This window comes from Mycteria americana, chromosome 1, assembly GCF_035582795.1.
Source record: "Mycteria americana isolate JAX WOST 10 ecotype Jacksonville Zoo and Gardens chromosome 1, USCA_MyAme_1.0, whole genome shotgun sequence".
In the NCBI taxonomy this organism is placed as follows: Eukaryota; Metazoa; Chordata; class Aves; order Ciconiiformes; family Ciconiidae; genus Mycteria; species Mycteria americana.
Window position 1 is genome coordinate 153355226 of NC_134365.1, and position 17548 is coordinate 153372773.

Below are 17548 nucleotides of genomic sequence, written 5' to 3' on the forward strand. Positions count from 1 at the left end.
GCAAATATTTACATACATATTAATCTTCAAGGCTATGAAGAATCTGACTGATTTCCCTTTCCTTTTCTGTACACCGTGGCAAGGGGAAACAAGAATAGAAAGATGGGCCAGTATCACCCATGCTTCTTCCTTGACAACTTTTGGATGGTTCATTCAGATCGTTGGCAATATTAGGGTATCAATATACTGCTTGAAACATCTCCACCTTATTACAACGTTGGTCTTTCTTAGTCTAGAATTGAACGAATTCCACTTTTTCCATCCACTTGCTTCTCGCTAGGCAGGAAGACGTTACCAAGAAGGCAGCCTAAATACATCTAGAAGGACATATAAAGAAGCATCAGCCATGCAGTGGTAGCACTAAAGCCCACAGCTTCTAAGAATTTTGTGAAGAGTCTCACAGAGAGAGGATGAGGAAAGTGAATTCCTTCTTAGAGCAGCACTGTAGTGAGGAAAAGCCCCTGACCACCTCCTACTCAGCAAGGAGCAATCCATAAAATGCCAACCCATTTTTTCCTGCCACATGTCAATGGCAGACTATCATCAGCACTGTCAATAGCGGCTAAGAAAGACCATGTAGAAATCAATTTCCTGTTTAAAGCCAGGTGAAGGTTCGCTTTGACCTTAGGTGCAGTCCTAATATGCTGTTACTCTCCTTATCCTATGCTCAAGATCAAAACTAGAACAGGACAGATTCAGAAGGAAGATAGGTGGGCTTATGCAAACTTTGTTTTCCTATGGCACAATTGTAAATCCATACTAACAGAAGGTCTTTATAGCTTTGAAACGAGAGAAATCTTACTGTTGCGGCTGCACATTTTCAAAGGGACTAATATCAGATATTGATCAACAGCGCTGTCTAAACTGCAATACTTTCCCATGAACCACAGCTTCTGGGATCCTCTTCTGTTTCCCATAGCCATGTGAAAGGAAAATGACGGAGTAAGCATTGGACACCACTTCTTTTAAGGTTTCAGTTAAAAAATAAAAATATATAGAAAATGTATTGAAGCACTTGTTGCACTACTGGTATCCCTACCCATTGAATAGGACTGTCAACTCTCAGAGGAGACAGCTGTACTAATTCTGCTTACTTCGCACTTACAAATGAGAACTGATGTAATTGTTGTTTTTTTCTGTACAACAGCTTTGGAATCATAAAGCATCAAAGGTGTTTTGGGTAATTCTCACAAGTGACATGAATTAACATAAAAAATTATTTTGGTTCGTTAATTAAGCAAAGCCATTTTCTGAAGTTTAGTTTGCAGTTTGGGAACACAGAGATTTCAATGGCTTGCTAATGAAAAGAACCTTATGTTCTCCCTGCTGTGTATCATTAGATTATCAAAATGATTTTTTCCCTGCCCGATGTGTGAAGTAACTGAAAAACAATTACTTCTGTGATTAAATCTTCTTTTATCATAAAAGAAAGGTTCTGAAAATGTTTTAGATTGTTCCACAGCTTTCCACTCTACAGAGTCTATGGTCTCAGAAAAGCTACGGATATCATTTTCAAAGGAAAAGTCCACAAATTTAAGTGAACTTTAGTCTTAAGCAGAAAGAAACATGGATTCACGACAAAAAAATATTTAATCCCTATTTGAGCAAAAAAGTACGAGCTTAATAAACCAACTTTCCTTGCCTCCAAGCTGTTATAGAGATGTTCTGAATTGTAGCCTGCCTAGTAACTATGTCTAGAATTGTTTGTTTGTTGTTTCAGTTTTACAAATGCTTTTGTCAGCTCTTCCACTGCCAACCTCCTTCCTCCACTGATGGAGAGCCCACCTGCCACTCCAAGGTAACCGTTATCCAGCTGAATCAGAGGACGGACGGTGGAAACGCATGCAGTAACAAACCACGTCCAGAAACAGACAGTAAAATGACTTCTCTCCTGCACCCAGAGCGAAGCCTGGAGCCAGTTTCAAAAGCTGTACCACCAATGTCTTAGGAAAATTGGCTCTGATGGAAAGTACAAGCCTTAACCAGAGCGTGTTTCATTTCACTGCCACATTACCCAGCTAACCTTAAAATTAATAAAGGAAGTCGCCATTTGTGGGATAGGAAAACTGCCAAGAACAAAAATTGGGACTCTGTTATAATTTCCTTAATAACACTAAAGATGGCCAAATCACTGCAGGTATGGTTCAATAATGATAAAATTTGAAGCAGTATCATTGACTTTCCTGTAACTTAGTTAATGGAGCACTTAGAAGTGGTAGAGTTTTAGTTCTTAGTGATCTGTGGATCAATGTCCTCCAGAATCAATCTAAAAGGCACGCTGGGCTATCTCATTTAGCTCCTTTCCTGCCTTGTTCCATCCAGTCCATGTCTTGGGATTTCAGATTAGGTTGCTCATAAATAACCATAATTTCTGACAGTCCATTCAAGTTTTTGCTCATGCTGGACAATGATGTTTTGAGGGAGGAAAGACAGTGACTCGACAGGCTAGTTTCTGAGTGGTAACAGCTAATTTACCTCACATCTTTGTGTGCTTTGAAGTCTAAGGTCAACAAACTGAAAGATGAGCTAAGACAAAGAGTAGAGATTACCACATACAGAGGTGTCCCTGGGCTACAGAGGCTTATCTGTCCTGGTGGAAATGGGAACACTCCTGAGACTTCCATCCAGATCTGGTGCACATGTGGAATGTCCAAACCCTACTATGGGGAGAAACAGTGGTCACTGCCAGACTTTTTCTCTTTTAGCACCTGTAATACCACAGACCCCCAGCCAAAGAGACCAATGGTGCAGTACAACCAGCACTCCCATCCCAGCCACCTATGGGCGAGATCCCAGGGCATGCTGGATTACACGCTCAATCTATGTGACCCCGAGGAGGTAGCTTAGCTGTCACTGCCCCCAAATTCTCCCTTGGCATGATCTGCTCACGCTGTTTCGTTCAAAAACAGAAGGTGGGATAGCACTATATTAAAGATGGAAGGGAGGGAAGGCAAAAAAAAAAAAAAAAAGGTATTTTTGGAAAAGAAGCTGTTTGTATGAATAGAGTCCTCACTAAAATAGGGAATAAATGGGTTCAGTTCTGTCCTGTGCCTTAGAGGATGTGAACCCACCTCCACAGGAGACAGCCCCCGTGTTGTAGAGCCGTTACTGAAATCTAAGTTCACAAAAAACATGGATCAACCATCTTTAAAAGAACAGCAGCAGTTTAAACCATGAGGACATTTACACCAGTCCGTGTACTAGGATATATTCAGTTTTTATTCTCTTTACTTTCTCATGCCATGGCTGGCTTGTTTTCCTTAAGTCCCTAAAACAGGGCTGCCAAGACAGTTCCCTGGGCTACGGGTCTCACGTTCCAGCCCATGTTTTTCAGTACCACTCTCACTCAGTTTCTCACTTTGCTTGGTGTTCAGAACATTGCAGTGAGTTACTGACATCTGTATCCAGCAGGTATAAGCGTGCCAAGCTGTCCATATTTTCATCTACCTCACAACTCAGTTTCTCCATCTTCCCTTCTCTCCCTCAGTTACCTTCAGTGATCTTATCATTTTTTTGAAATTACTAATAGCTTTTTGGCACTTGGATGATCCCCAAAATATTTTTTACATTATGTTTGAACTTTTATGTTTTGGATGCAATCACAAAGATAAAGAAGAGGTATGCACCTGACTGCTTGCTGACTTGACCTTCCATTAACCTGTTTTGCTTGCCAGTCTTGCTTGCGAAGTCCTACCTTGCTTCTTGTTGGTTATCCCATTTGTTATCTTTACACATCTCTTTCTGTATTATCGCTTCCTAGGTTTCTCTTCTGTGGCTGAATGTCTTTGCATTTCCTCCCACATGGGTTAACCTGTATTTCCAAGTTTACTTCCTTTCCCTATATTGCCCACAGAGTGCATGCCTATCTACTTATTTCTTTCATCCGTGTACTTTTCACACCACTGCCCGATTCAGTATCATTTGCAAGTTTGTTTCATATCTTGGCACTCCTCTATGATCATCAGCATCAGTATGAATGAAAACCAAACTGTCTGATAGCCTGTAGGGTGAAGAATTTCCATATAATACACTTCAATATTTGTCTTTGCTCACAGTCCTTAAGTTAGTTTTCAGTCAATGCACAATTACTACACATAAACCAGCACAGACTGGCTTACACACACCCTAAGGAGACATTAATGAGCATGATGAGACAGTCGTTGTCCCAACACCTTTAGATTAAGTCTGGACAGAATTAATCTCACTGAGATGTCCATGCCCATCTCTGACCTAGCTGGTCTAATGCACTCTTCATAGACAACGCAGGAGAGGGGCATTTCTAGGGCACAATTCATCTGACTTACTTTAGGACGGGATGAATTGTTCCCTCTAAGTGTTGTTCCTCTCCAGCGACTAGGCAGAAACTGAAAATAAGAGTCTGGCTCTTGCTATCAAGCACCTTCTCCTCCACTGTCCTAAGTAAGAAGCTTTTGGAGCTTCGTGAAAAAATAATGTAATTGGCTTTTCCAGGAGCACTGTGAGAAGAAATGAAAACAAGGTGTGATCCATCTGACCAAATGTGCCCACTGGTGCAGTTACCCACACCTTAGATAGGTATCACAGGCTCCTTTGCTGTCAGTAGAAGAAAGCGGGCACTTTTAGGAAGCTGCGCATGTCTACTCATCCCAGAGTAGACATTTAAAAATGGATCATATAAGTCATGCCCCAGAAATTCCCATTTGTTTCTGTTGACTGTAGGAGAAGAACCCTTGGTCAAGAACCTGTTAAGCTCCAGTACAAACCAGCAGAAATATTGCCAGTCTGAGTGATGATGTTGCCACGACATCTGTGGAGGGGTCTGGAGGGAACTGTGCAGGCAGTTCAGAGTCCCCTCAGAGCAGGGACAACTTCAAAGTTAGATCAGGTTGCTTGGGGTCCTGTCTAGCCCAGTACTGAGTATCTCCAAGGATGGAAATGGAGTTGTTGAATCTTTTCAGAAGTTTACTGAAGCATGCAAAAATAATATTGTAGGCATGACTCTGAAACCAGCAAGTACGTGTGAAAATGACCATCAGACCTGGTCTCTTCCAGATCTGATGCTTAACCTTTAAAACTTTTTGATCTTAAATATCCAATCTAAATTTCATAGTAAGGAAAAAGTCAGGGTATCTGGCATGGTTTTAGCTTTGGCAAATGTGATTGGTGCAACCATACATTCAAAATCACAGCTGAAGATATTTCTGTATAGGCCACTCTAATCTAATTCTAATACCCTTGCTGGATTTTCAAAAGTCCCATTTGGATTACAACTGTGAAAATAGAAAAGTACAAAATAATTCTGCCTGTGTGGAGAAAGTCGTTTTATAGTAGATCATTCAAAGGTGTGCTTTATGAATGTTTTATAGGTGAATGACAATGTTCCTGAATACTGTATTGGACAAAAAAAAAAGGGATTGTGAGCATAGAATACTCTTTTTAAAATATTTTAAAATATATTATTCCGACGAAATGATGTGGCTGTCAGAGAAACAGTCAAGCTGCAAGTTTGTTACAACAGTACAATGTTAGATTCTAATAACGTATTATGTATTTCAGAACATTATATATCAGTATTTCAAAATCCTCAGAAAGATGTGTTACTTTTTTTTTTCCTATTTGGCAGATATCTACAGTGTCAGGAAGTGTTGGGTATGGTTTAAACTTAGTCCAACTGGCACAAATAAACTCCTGAGCTTTTACAATCTGTGCTGAAAACATTTAAACCAGAATTAAATTAAGATTAAATTCCTTGCATGGATAGTTTATACAAATGAACATATACTATGGATTCTAATCAAAAGGAGAAAATGTTTTTCAATTTGTTCTTGGCAATTTTAATGACTCAAGAGGTTTTGAATTTCCAACATGCATCTTTTGTACAGTACAATTAGGCTTTGTGGTTAGCACACTAATTTAAAAAGAATGTTCTTTAGTTTACAAGTAAATAAAATATAGTTTAATATACCTGAATACAACAGATGCTGTACAAAGGCATCTAGAATAATAAATGTAATTCAAACATTCAGTAAGAACTCAGCATCATTTTAACAAAATGTAAGAGATGCTGAAAACATTTAAATACACATAATCTGATTATTATACTCATAATGTGTCTCATTTCACACACACCACAAATTTAGTTGCAGAAAATAATTTAGCTAGACACACCAGTAAGTTTATGTTTGATAATATGCACACTTGAAAGCATTACAAATAAACATAAAGCATTTAGTTTTCCGTATGTTAGGCTACTTCTATAGTATCTATTTGTCCTCTCTTGACGGATTTCAGGTAACACAGGAAAATTTGTCAGTCCTTGAAACTGGGCCAAATGTGCCTCAGTTATTCTTTGGAACATATAGCAAAAATAGCTCTGGCTTTTAAAAATACTATGTTTCTAAAAAAAGGTTCTTTTACCTCTGTTTAGTTCATGAACTATGACAAATACTAACCACAAGAAAACATTACCTAAATTTACAGAAAACCAAATATTTATTAAGGAATTTAATTGTCACCAAATGGCCCTGTGCCTAAGCTTAATAAGTTGTGCAATATTTGTCACCTTTGATGTATAGATATTCGCATTATATAGTAGACCTAGAAAATGACATATTTATCACTTAATGCTGAATGCAAAAAGCCGTACATTAATCACAGTAATGTATTCTGTAATATGAGCGTAGACTGGAAAATGCTGACCAGTAATATCATATAATTTTAAATGTATTATTCAAATTTGGGTGATACGCTAGAATAGTAAAGATTTTTTTAATGTGATTTGGGGTGCTGTGAGAGGAGAGTTTGCTCTTTTATCTCTGTATTTCAGGAGGTAGAAGATGCTCAAATTTCAGAGTGCTTTTTTATTAGAATAAGAAGAATTTAAAGCTTACGTATTTGGAGGTGTTACTTATTTGTGTGACAATACTTGAACAAAACTGAGCTGGAAAGAGTAAGCACTATTCTGTTCCCTCACCAACTGCTGGCGAACAGCTGAGTCAGTAACAGTAATAAAGGCAACTCTTAATATGTCGAATTGTTTCTTTCAGTTCATGCAAGTGTGTTTTTTCTAAGCAGAGCCGGAGATCAGCTGCATTCTTCTATTCAACATGCTCTCTGAAGGCATTTTAAATTTAAGTTCTTAGTCACACGATGATCTGCTAATGTTGCAGTGTAATGATAGTCTTGCTTGTACTATTGTCCGATGCATGCAAATGAAGATTAAAATAATGTTAGCAACTATTAATGACGCGTAACTATTAAATCTGTAATGTCAACTGTAAAGCCTCAAACAAGCCTTTCTTTCTCCCAACAATAAAGTAAGCTGGGCTTAGTTATCATTTTGCGTTCACTGGTTCATACGTTACACTAAAAGCTGCAACACATAGCAAAGACTACCACCTACACAGACAACCCAAAATGTAAAAATCTACACAGACCATGTTTTGATTTGGGATTAAAAAAAAAATAATACCACAGTCAGAGCTTTCAACTAGCTTTTTAAAAAGACAAAAGCTGCTGCGTATATAAGGGTATATAAATGTGAATTTCAAGTAAATCACCTCCGAAGAGGTAAGCTAGCAAAGTGTACTGATGGACTACGGTAAGTAGGAATTCATAGCAAATCCAGTTATTAAACAACAGACAGGAGCAAAATCTTCATAGAAAAGCCTGTATATAATCTCGACATTATTAAAAAGCCCCCAAACTTTCTGAATGCTAATGTACCATCCCATCCAATACACATGGAATGCTGCTCTTGAGAAACTCAAGGAAGCAGTTTTAGTCTTGGTCTTCAGATGACAAAAATGTAAGGTCAGAACTAGGTTGTTTACATAGGCTACCAAGGAGAGTATAGGAACAGTTTTCTTACAGCAGAATGGTAAAAATAGAGACTGCTGACTTATACACCGTCAGCCTCAGTTAAAAACTGAGCTTTGATATGTTCAGAAAGAGGGGAGGAAGTCCGAGTTCATATTTCACAGTGAAAAATGTATTAATGGGAAGTGAACAGGTAACACATTTCTGCTGCCAAAAGATAGGGGAAATCCTTCCCTAATAACAGTGACGTTTTTTCAACTGTCCATTTAGGATTTGCCAGTGGAATCCAAATCCCAGATTTGGTGGTTGGATGCTTACATTTCTTCTCAGAAAAATGGAGTAGATCAAAGTCCAAGACGAGATGTAAACATATCAATACTCATTTAACAAACCCAATTTTTAGCCAAATGTGAACCAACAAATTTAACTGCAAAAAGCCACCACGGCAATTGTCCAGTGCTAATGCAAGACGATGAGAATACTGTGCAGAGTTTTGTTTAAAAGCACGAAGGTGGCAGCTGCAAAAATGATGCAAAAATATGCAAGAATGGGTTCTCAAAGCTCATCTAAGGATTAATTAGGGAGACAAAGAGTAAATAATTTATAATGAGGAGTGACATTAGCTGAGCTATGACATGCCACATAAGGCAAAGTTACAAGCCAGGGGAAGTCCACATCGATGTCTCAGAAAACAAGCCAAAAAAGACTCCCAGATTAAAATAAAAGGTTTGTTTTACCTGGTGAAGCTTTCCCCACAAAAAAACCAGTCTCTGTGTTTTCTTGGTCATTATTCATAGCCTTTGAGCTAAAAAACACCACAGTAAAGAGTGACTTGTCTGTCCCAAGTTAATCCTTCCTAGACATGGTATACCCCCCGAAATAACACCTAACAAATGAGCTGGAATTTGACAGGCAATGAGTTCAGCCTACTTTCAATGATGTCCGGAACTTACACCCATCACTAGGTTGGGAAGAAAACAATGTTAAAGTAATAAAAAATTTAGCGGAAAAGACTGTGGTCAGATGTGGGTCTGCATGGAACGTTGTTAAGGTGCAGCCTGGCACTGTGACAGATGGGGTGCCACAAGCTGACGCCCCGTTTAGAAGAAAACCGAAGACAGGAACATCTACAGGTTAGAACCTGATGGAGAAGAAAGGACAAACTCTGTTCTTGGAGGAAGCTGATCTGTGTTGGGTAATACTCATCTCACCTGGTTTTAGACCTCCGTAGTGCGTGTGTGCTGTATGTTACCGTTCCAGAAGTGGCTGGAAGCAGTGACATATTTAAAAGGCTTAAAACCTTTTAAATTTGAAGTAAGAGAATGCACACAAAATGCGGTATTACTAAAGCGTTCTAGACTTGCGCCTTATTTTGTACGTGACCTGTAGAGCACAACCAGTCCTGCTCTGTGCCACGCTTCCCTCCCGACCCGTTCCTCTCCCCTCCTCTGCCGCTGGGACACGCACTATGCCTCCCTCACCCCACCACCAGCTCTCCTCGGCAGGCTCAGAGCTAATGTGCAGAGGCTTTTGGGGAACCAGTGGCTCCAGGAAGGAGTTATGCTGAGACAGGGCATCCCATGCCCCAAAGGAAGCACAAAAAATGGCCTTCTCCCTAGCTCCCACGCAGTGGAGAAACCAGGGAAAAAAGATCCTACCTCTTCTCACTCTCTTATTCCCTTAAAGTCACAGCATGCAAGAGACTACCTCTTCGCCACAAATGACCCACTGGCCCCTTTTCCAAGAGACAATAATATTGTGACTTAAGTACTTTAATACAGCTATTAGCAATGCTAAAAGATTCCCCTGACATCAATCACTGCTGAAGGACGGTGACTCACTGCTGCCGAAGAGCACCGTGAGCGACAACAACTTCCACCAAGCGTCCTCCCTTCAGGAAGACTCAGTTTCTTATAGTGCTAAGCGGCAGAAATGGATACAATTGTCAGGTGAAAAATGTAATTACTGAGAAACACTCTAAGGCCACCCTAAAACATTCCTGACATTCCTGAAAGGAAATAGTCTGATGTTTCCATGTTTTAATTTATACATTTGTCCAATTTTGTAAACTGGGGCTCAAGAGTGTTAGTTAAAAAGTCAGTTAAAAAGCTTGAAACAAAAGTGCTTCACTTGATCCAGAACCTTTTTTTTTTTTTTTCTTCACCTTTTCCATGTTACTGGCAGCAACAGCGATGTGAGGAACTGCTGCTCTTCCTCCACAAGTAACCGCAGCTCACAGAGGGCTGCCTGGCTTTCTGCTGGTGTAAATATGGACAAACCAGATCCTTGCGCAGAGTCTGTATTCGTTCTAATTGCAGAGCATTGCACACAGGCTTACAATAAGTTATTCTAATAAAGTGATTAGAATCACTATGGTCCACGCTATAAAGAGCTTAGATTCAGAGATACAGGTCTCTCTGCCTGTGAAAATTCATCCCCTCTATTTAACAACAGCCTATCTTCCTTCATATAGCTGTTTTGAGCACAATGGTATTAGCAGTGTGGCCATTTAATAAACCATTTTCCCATATCTTCTTGAAATTAAGGCACTCACATTTTATGATGGTCATAATTTACCCATTCTTCCTATTAATTTTATAGGAAATAATTTTATAGCTTTTCTAAGAATCAGGTAGAAGCTCAACGTTCAGGATACGCCTTTCATACAGGTGCACTCAGTTGTGTCTGCCAGCTTCAGTTCCAACTGGATATTTGCTGCAGGAGTTGTTGAGAGACACCTGATCTGAAGACCAACGTAACTTTTCAGATTTCTGCCACGCTGTATTATATTTTTTATGCTTTATCTTGCCCTTTATGTCCACCTTTGACAATACGCAGTTCCATTTCTGTGCTGTCTTCCAGTTTATATTACGTTACATATGCAATGCTTAGACATCCATTCAATAAGGTTACTAAAATAGGAAGCCTTTCCCTAATAAAATATTTAAAATGTACCTATAAGAACAGTAGCTAGTTATCAAATGAGGTGGATATGACTCCCAACAAGCTTGTCTTACTGCCTTGTTTTCTTAAAGCTAATAGCATCACCAAAATGTCTAAGCATCTCCTTTGGAAAAGAACAATATAAATAAAATTCCCAATAGAGGTGAAGGAGGCAAATTTGCATCTGTACACACAGAGTAAATATATATATATATCTGTACAGCTTTTGTTGTTAATGTTTTTGCTAGTTTAATGATTGATATTTTCAAAGCACTCTCTACTTGAAGGATATTTTTTGTCGGGAACATTGAGATTTGGGGTTGAAGATTACTGTTCTATTCTTATAGTGAAATTAACTCAATTTCTTCAAAGAAAGCTTTTGATGTGTTTCTTATATATGGTGGAAGTACAGCTTGACAGCACAATGATCCTCTTTGCTATTCTTATGATCAGCAGCTGTTAACCTATTTTTATCAACAACTTCATTACTCCAAGAAATGCTTTTGCAAAATGTGAATGCTGCTGGTGAGATCATTCCACATCAGCAGACTTCTCCTTATGAATTTTTACAAGCAGGTTCCAAAAATCTCACTTCAAGAAGTAATCAACTGCCAAGGCATCCTCCTCCAACACACAAGACCTCCTCTTGTTTCCACTCACGCTCCAGGTAAGCACAACCCACTCAGGTCACAGATGGGCATCTCCCAGACACCTTTATGTCATCCCTCTGAGAGCCCCAGCACCCTCCCTAAGGCCTTTGGTGGGCTCCACAGTATTATGGGATGCCACTACTATATACAGAGCCCAAGATAAGTGCGCAGAACAGTTTTCCCATGTTGGATGCAATCTCAGGTATCTTCACTTTCAGATTCAGACAGAAAGAATGATAAAAGCATTTTCTGCCTGCAGCAAATACATAGACCAGTATCACAATGTCAAGGAGGAAAGGATGGAGTTTTCAAAGTGGAAGATGGTATTTGGAGCTCTATTGCCCTCTGTGTCTCTAGAAGCATGAGCAAGGAAGACCCTGACTCAGCTTTGCTACTTTGACTACTGGCATGCTTTAGACATTCACGATCAGGACCTGCTGATAGATAAATCGTTATGTTGTATGAACTGTGGGCACAGTGCCAAATTAGCCCCCAAGAAATACTAAGGAAGGACCAAAAAATACAGTGAAACTCTATTCCTTCAAGTGTAAGAAGAGGAGGGATGCTTTTGGCACTTTTAGACTGAGCACTGGAAGTCATGATAGGGCATGGGAAATCCCATTCCTTGACCTGTGTAGGGAATACAGCTTGGCCTGTCAGACTGCACCAGTGATTTCATCCTCTCTGTATGATCTGCCATATGCTTTCACTTGTCTGATGCATCTCTGCTCTATGATCCCAACAAAGAACTTCAGAATCGAGTAGGTTCTCAATAGATAAATTAATATAGAATAATACAAATTTCTCTCAGATTTATGTACGTTTTATAAATCTGGTATGCATACTATGGATGTGAAGGGCAAGAAAGCAGAACATTAAATTCACCCAGCTATTTCATAGTTCTCATACTGTATGTTTTAGCTAGTCATTGCTTCCGTATAGAGCACCAAGGACAAACAGTACATCTATATGGACTTGATCCTCATGCAATGTACACATTTACAATTTTTAATTTTTTTTTTTTAATCTAACATGTCTACCAGGCCCATCTTTGATACACCTACCAATAAAACCTGAAGAAGGAGGGTTGGGCTGTATCTTCTCTTTAGTGTTCTCCTGAATGATGTCCCAGAGCTGCCATATAAACTTTGGATGGAGAATGTAAAATGGCTGTTTTGGATTCTTCCTGCGATGCTGTACGTAGGGAGTGAACAGATTGTAGTCTGGCTTCTTATACCACTGGGAACAAAAAGATAAAGAATTTTTTTAATCTTAGGGGTATCCAATGTGTTTTGAACACTACATGCAAAATAATGTGAAGTAGTTTCATTCAGGTTCTTCAGAACAGAAGCAAAGGTAGCAAAGCAGCCTGCACTGGTGGATGCTTCTCCTAGAAAGCCAGTCCTCACTCCGGGCTGTTCTGCTTCCTTTCTTCATACAGAGACTCCCAATAGGCGATTCACTGCAGCGGGACGAGCCAACCTCATCTCCCACTCACAAGGGAGTTCAAAAACAAGAGGTTCAAAGAACCTTGACGCAAGACCCGGGCGAGGGGGTGAACCTTCTGAAAGCGTCCCCGTCCCTGCCGGCGGCAGCAGCAGCACATGAAGCAGCCTGACGGCAGCCTGCGTAGGAGGCAGGCAGCCTCTGGCATCTGTTGCTAAGGGAGTTCAGCAGATGAAGGTTTACTTTCGACTTTGCAGCCTGCTCAGCTCCGAGCTCCCCTTGCCAAGAACCATCAGATCAATGGGTCCACTGGAGCTGCAGCACCAGCCAAAGCAGAGACTCCCCCAGTGACAACCAGATGGACGTCTGCTGCTCCCAGCGAGGGGGCGGGCGGCGGGGCACAGATGGCTGTGGGGGAGTGGACACAACGGGAAGACGGGTGGGGAGGAGGCCTGAGAAACGGGGAAGGCGCCAAGAGAGATTTTCATTAGGGATTTCGTGAGAGATTTTCATTTTCATTAGTATTTTGTCTGGGAAGGCGGAGGGGAAGGTGGGAAAAAATGGATGCAATTCTTCACCTTTCCTGATAAAACCTCCTTCTGAAATCTAGCAACGTTCCCTCCTTGGCAAACACATAGAAAACTCACTGTTATGTGAAAATAGCAGTATTTTATCAAAAAACCCCATCATCCATCTATCCTAGCATCTCAGAGCAGTCCATTCCAGTGCAAGCGCTGGCTACTAAAAAGCTTTCGACCAATAAACCGATTTTGACCAATTCATGCAGAAATGGAATACTTCGGGGTTCACTGGGACCAGTGAGAAGCAGGAGACTGCAGTACTAAATACATTAATTTTCCCCAGTGCTTTCAGACTGATTGGGAAGAAAGGTCCAAGCAGACATCTTACCACGTTCAGGTTTGCAGAGTAGGGGGCAGGATCCCAGGCTACTAAGATAACATCTTTGTACAAGGAGCTGTCGACAAAGTGATGGTTTGGGTTGGTGAGAATCTGCAAACACAGATGCAAAGAATTGCACAGCATTAAAAGCAAGTGGGATCCAGAAAAACGGCAAAATCCTTCTCTAAAATGAACAGTCCTTCCCACACTGCTGTTTGTTCTGCTTTAATTCTGGTCGATTTTAAACATCTTGTTTTGTTAAAAAATATATAAAAAGGAGCTTAGCCATAAACAGCACTCATGACAGTTTGAAGTAGCAGTATGCTGAATTACTCTCCATCTGCGAGGGATGTGATGGGACCACTTGAGATGCTGCATAATTGTATATCAACAGTACGGTGTATTCTGGAACTTGAAAATTAAAGCTACAGTATTTCAGACTGCCCACAGGATCCTCTTCTTGGACACAGAACAGCCGCCTTTGAAAGGCTACAGCTCCCAAGGATAATGTCTTTTTTTTTCCTGACGTCACTACCCCCCCCCCCCCCCCAATTTGGTTGCTTTCTCATTTCAACAGCCAGACAGTCTCATTTCAAGTAACTCCAAAAAGGCAAATTAGACCATGACTGTAAAAGCTGGTATACCTAGAAAATAATTCCAGGAACAGGCATGTGATAGTGCTATTTTTGAAGTAACTGTCATATTGCCCTGATCTACTGCTCTCATATAACTCCCTCCCACATCTCCTGGTACTCTGCCTGATCCTCCCGCCCCACTGGAAGTTTCCTTTTCAATCCTGCTGGCTTATCCCTTCCCGGACCCTCCATGCCTAACCAGATCTCTCTGATCCCTGGTGCATCCAATCTCAGGCAGGATTGAGCTGAGTGATTTCAGCATTGGTTGAAACAGCGTGAATTTGGCTCCAGCTGTTAAACTAATCAACATTCCAGACAAATAAATTCATACTAATTTTCATTTCCCTTTAGGATCCAATGAGCCATATTTGATTATGCATATTTTTCTTCAGAAAAATAATATTGTTGCCATAGCAATATTCTTCCTACCATAAACTTTGAGCTTAATGACTTTCCATCAGCCTTCTACAACAAGAATAGAATTAGTCGTGCTGCCATCAGCATCCCCAACTCCATTTCTCAGAGCAGTTTTAGCCTGAGAATGTAAGCTCCCTTTTTGAGAATACAGAGTAAACAGACCAAAAGGTCAAGCTTTTAAAAGCTCGGTTCCACAGTTATCACACAAAGGAGCTCTTACTTGCCTTTCAGTAAGCAAGAGTCCTTTGGAGGTGTTGTCCACACAAATTACGCTCTTAGTGAGCCTGCATTCATATGTATAAGATGAGTTTCTTCTGGAATAACAATATCTGCTGTGGCTGCACTGGCTTCTTTCACGTCCTTTGGGCTTTCACAGCAGAGAACATGAAGGAAGAAGAGGGCCACAGCAGCCTTTTAATCAACTGAATGCAGGAATTTCCAACGGTGGGAAGGGAAGGGAAGGAGGGTCAGTAGACCTGTATGGGTAACCCATCTTCAGTATTGGTAGGGAAAGCAACTTTTATCAAGTGGGCTGCACAGATTTCTCTCCCAGGGAGGGGAAGGCCAGTTTCTTGGCAGGTGGCCAGAGCATCACGGGTGGCTTCTGACCTCTTTGAAGGAGCAGAAAGGTGGTGAGAATACGAACATTTGAGAGGAAGCTGTGTGAGCTGACCTGGCCTGAATTTTGGCCATGTCCTGTGTTTTCTTGAGTGGCCTTGTGGAGAGCAAGCAACGTAGAGCACAGCAGAGAAGACCACGGGACCCTCCATTACCACCCCGGCGGGAGTGTACTGCAGCAGCTCTGGGAGCCAGGAGGACCCCAGCCTGCTGCGAGCAGAGGAGAACAGCTAATTTACCCGTTTAGTCTCTCCGAATTCTCTGGGGAGTTAACAAAGCTCAGATCACTCCCTGGAGGCATTTCTCCCCTCTCCTACAGGGAGCCTAGCGAGACTAGTCAACTAAATAAAGTTTCTAAACACTCCTCCTTGCCCGGCACAGGAGTTCAGGCATGGTCAGCAACCAGGACGTTTGGGCTAACAGTAAAACAAAGAATGGTCAAAAAAAAAAAAAAAAAAAAAAAAGTAAAATAAATTACATTAAGATCAGTGTTCTCTAATACCTTGATTTCAGCACTAAATCCAGACTAAGATATTTCTACTTTCTTCCCCTGAGCAAAAGAAAGGGGGCATATTTGACCCAGATCACTTCAAAGATCTAGTCTGTCCTACAGCCTCACAAAGAGCTACAAAGCAATTGTGAAGGGAATGACAGTGAACAGTCCTCTCTGTGGTGGCAAAGAACATGAACTTACACACACAGAGAACACACCCACCAAGGATGGACTTCACATGGCCAGTCACTCAAAGAAAAGGAAGACAAAATGAATTCATAAGAATAAGAATTTTGCTCTCATTCAGCAAGAAACAGTATGTATAGAACATGCTACATGGCCAACCATACTACTGGTGTTGACTAATTAAACTCACCATTTCAATATGTCATAAAATTTCACAGTAATTCTGTTGTTGCTTTTTGGCTGCACTTCATAAAGAGGAAAGAGGCTTGGTTTGCCCAAGACCAAAGTTCAGGTTTTTTTCAAAATTGAAAAACTACGCTTAACCATAAGGTGTCACTATAGCTCAATGCACAATTATTTGTTGACACCCATATGCAGAAAATCCCATTTTCTGTTTCCATTCAGATAAACAAACTCACCTTAGGTGTAATATCCAGCGTACATTAAAGTTTTTTACTATTTCATTCCAGATTTTTAAAGAACCTGCCTAAAGTTATGTATTAAGACAACTCAGTTCCCATTTCTTTTGCCTTCCAGTGAGGAAATAATTGGGGGACCGGAGAATATGAGAAAAGAGCTTTGGGATTCCCACAGCCTGGGCCTTGTGAAGATCCCGGAGGCAGTGTGGTGAAGGTCTTCTGTACTGACGGCTCTGGCATCCTGCAGAGCCTTTACAGATGTAGGACACATGAGAAACTTTACAAACCAATTCTTTAAAATAAGGATATCAAGTAACTACTACAATCACTCTACACTGACAGCAGTGTGAACATCCCTGTAAAGGAGATCTTTTACCTGCTCCACATCATGACTGTTAAATCACTAGCTGTTTCCCAGATTACCCAACACTTTCTCAGAAGTTATTAATTTAATGTCATATTGTACAGAAGTGACATTGACTTGAATTCACAAAAGGAAGATCTTACCTGAGAGTTAATGATCCGCATGGTTGTTTTATTTCCAACATCTTTTTCATAGCCACGTGTTGGAGCAGAATTAAATCTTAGAACAGCATCATGAGAATCTAGGAGCATAAATGAGGGGGTAATTTGTTTTTCTTAGTAATATAGAACAGTAAAATAAAACAAATGATCTAAACTAACATAAAACTTACACATTTCTCCTAATCTTGATATTCTAAGGATGACAAACATTCTACTATGCGCAAACAAAAATCCTCTTGCATCTGCCATACGTTAACATTGTTAAAATCCACCGGAAAAAAAGTTCAGAATCATCTATTAATTTAGCTTGCAATACTTAAAGATTTCTTTTAATTGGATAAACTTAGTGTGGGAAGGTTATTAGTACACCCAGTACACACAATTGCTCACTATTTCTATTGCAAAATTTACAAAGAATTACTCCGTGCAACAGCATGTTAATGGCAAGGATATCTAATTGCACATTTGAATGAATAACAATGCTTAACTATAAGCTTGCGCTTCACAGTATTTTATAAT

The 17548-nt window shown here is 40.3% G+C and overlaps 2 protein-coding genes across 10 annotated transcripts in view; one reads left to right on the forward strand and one right to left on the reverse strand.

The window, feature by feature from the left end:
- The window catches only part of LOC142420741 (pinopsin-like), a 90675-nt gene extending 88727 nt beyond the window's left edge, over positions 1-1948 (forward strand). Inside the window, exon 4 of the mRNA XM_075524957.1 lies at positions 1721-1948. Coding sequence (XP_075381072.1) covers positions 1721-1948 — 228 coding nt within the window. The remainder of the gene's footprint in view (positions 1-1720) is intronic.
- The window catches only part of ST6GAL2 (ST6 beta-galactoside alpha-2,6-sialyltransferase 2), a 53765-nt gene that overhangs the window by 5732 nt on the left and 30485 nt on the right, over positions 1-17548 (reverse strand). For all 9 annotated transcript variants that reach the window (XM_075524939.1, XM_075524924.1, XM_075524910.1 and 6 more), the window contains 3 exons: positions 17012-17109; positions 13746-13847; positions 12455-12629 (listed from right to left, as the gene is read on the reverse strand). In XM_075524939.1, coding sequence (XP_075381054.1) covers positions 12455-12629; positions 13746-13847; positions 17012-17109 — 375 coding nt within the window. The remainder of the gene's footprint in view (positions 1-12454; positions 12630-13745; positions 13848-17011; positions 17110-17548) is intronic.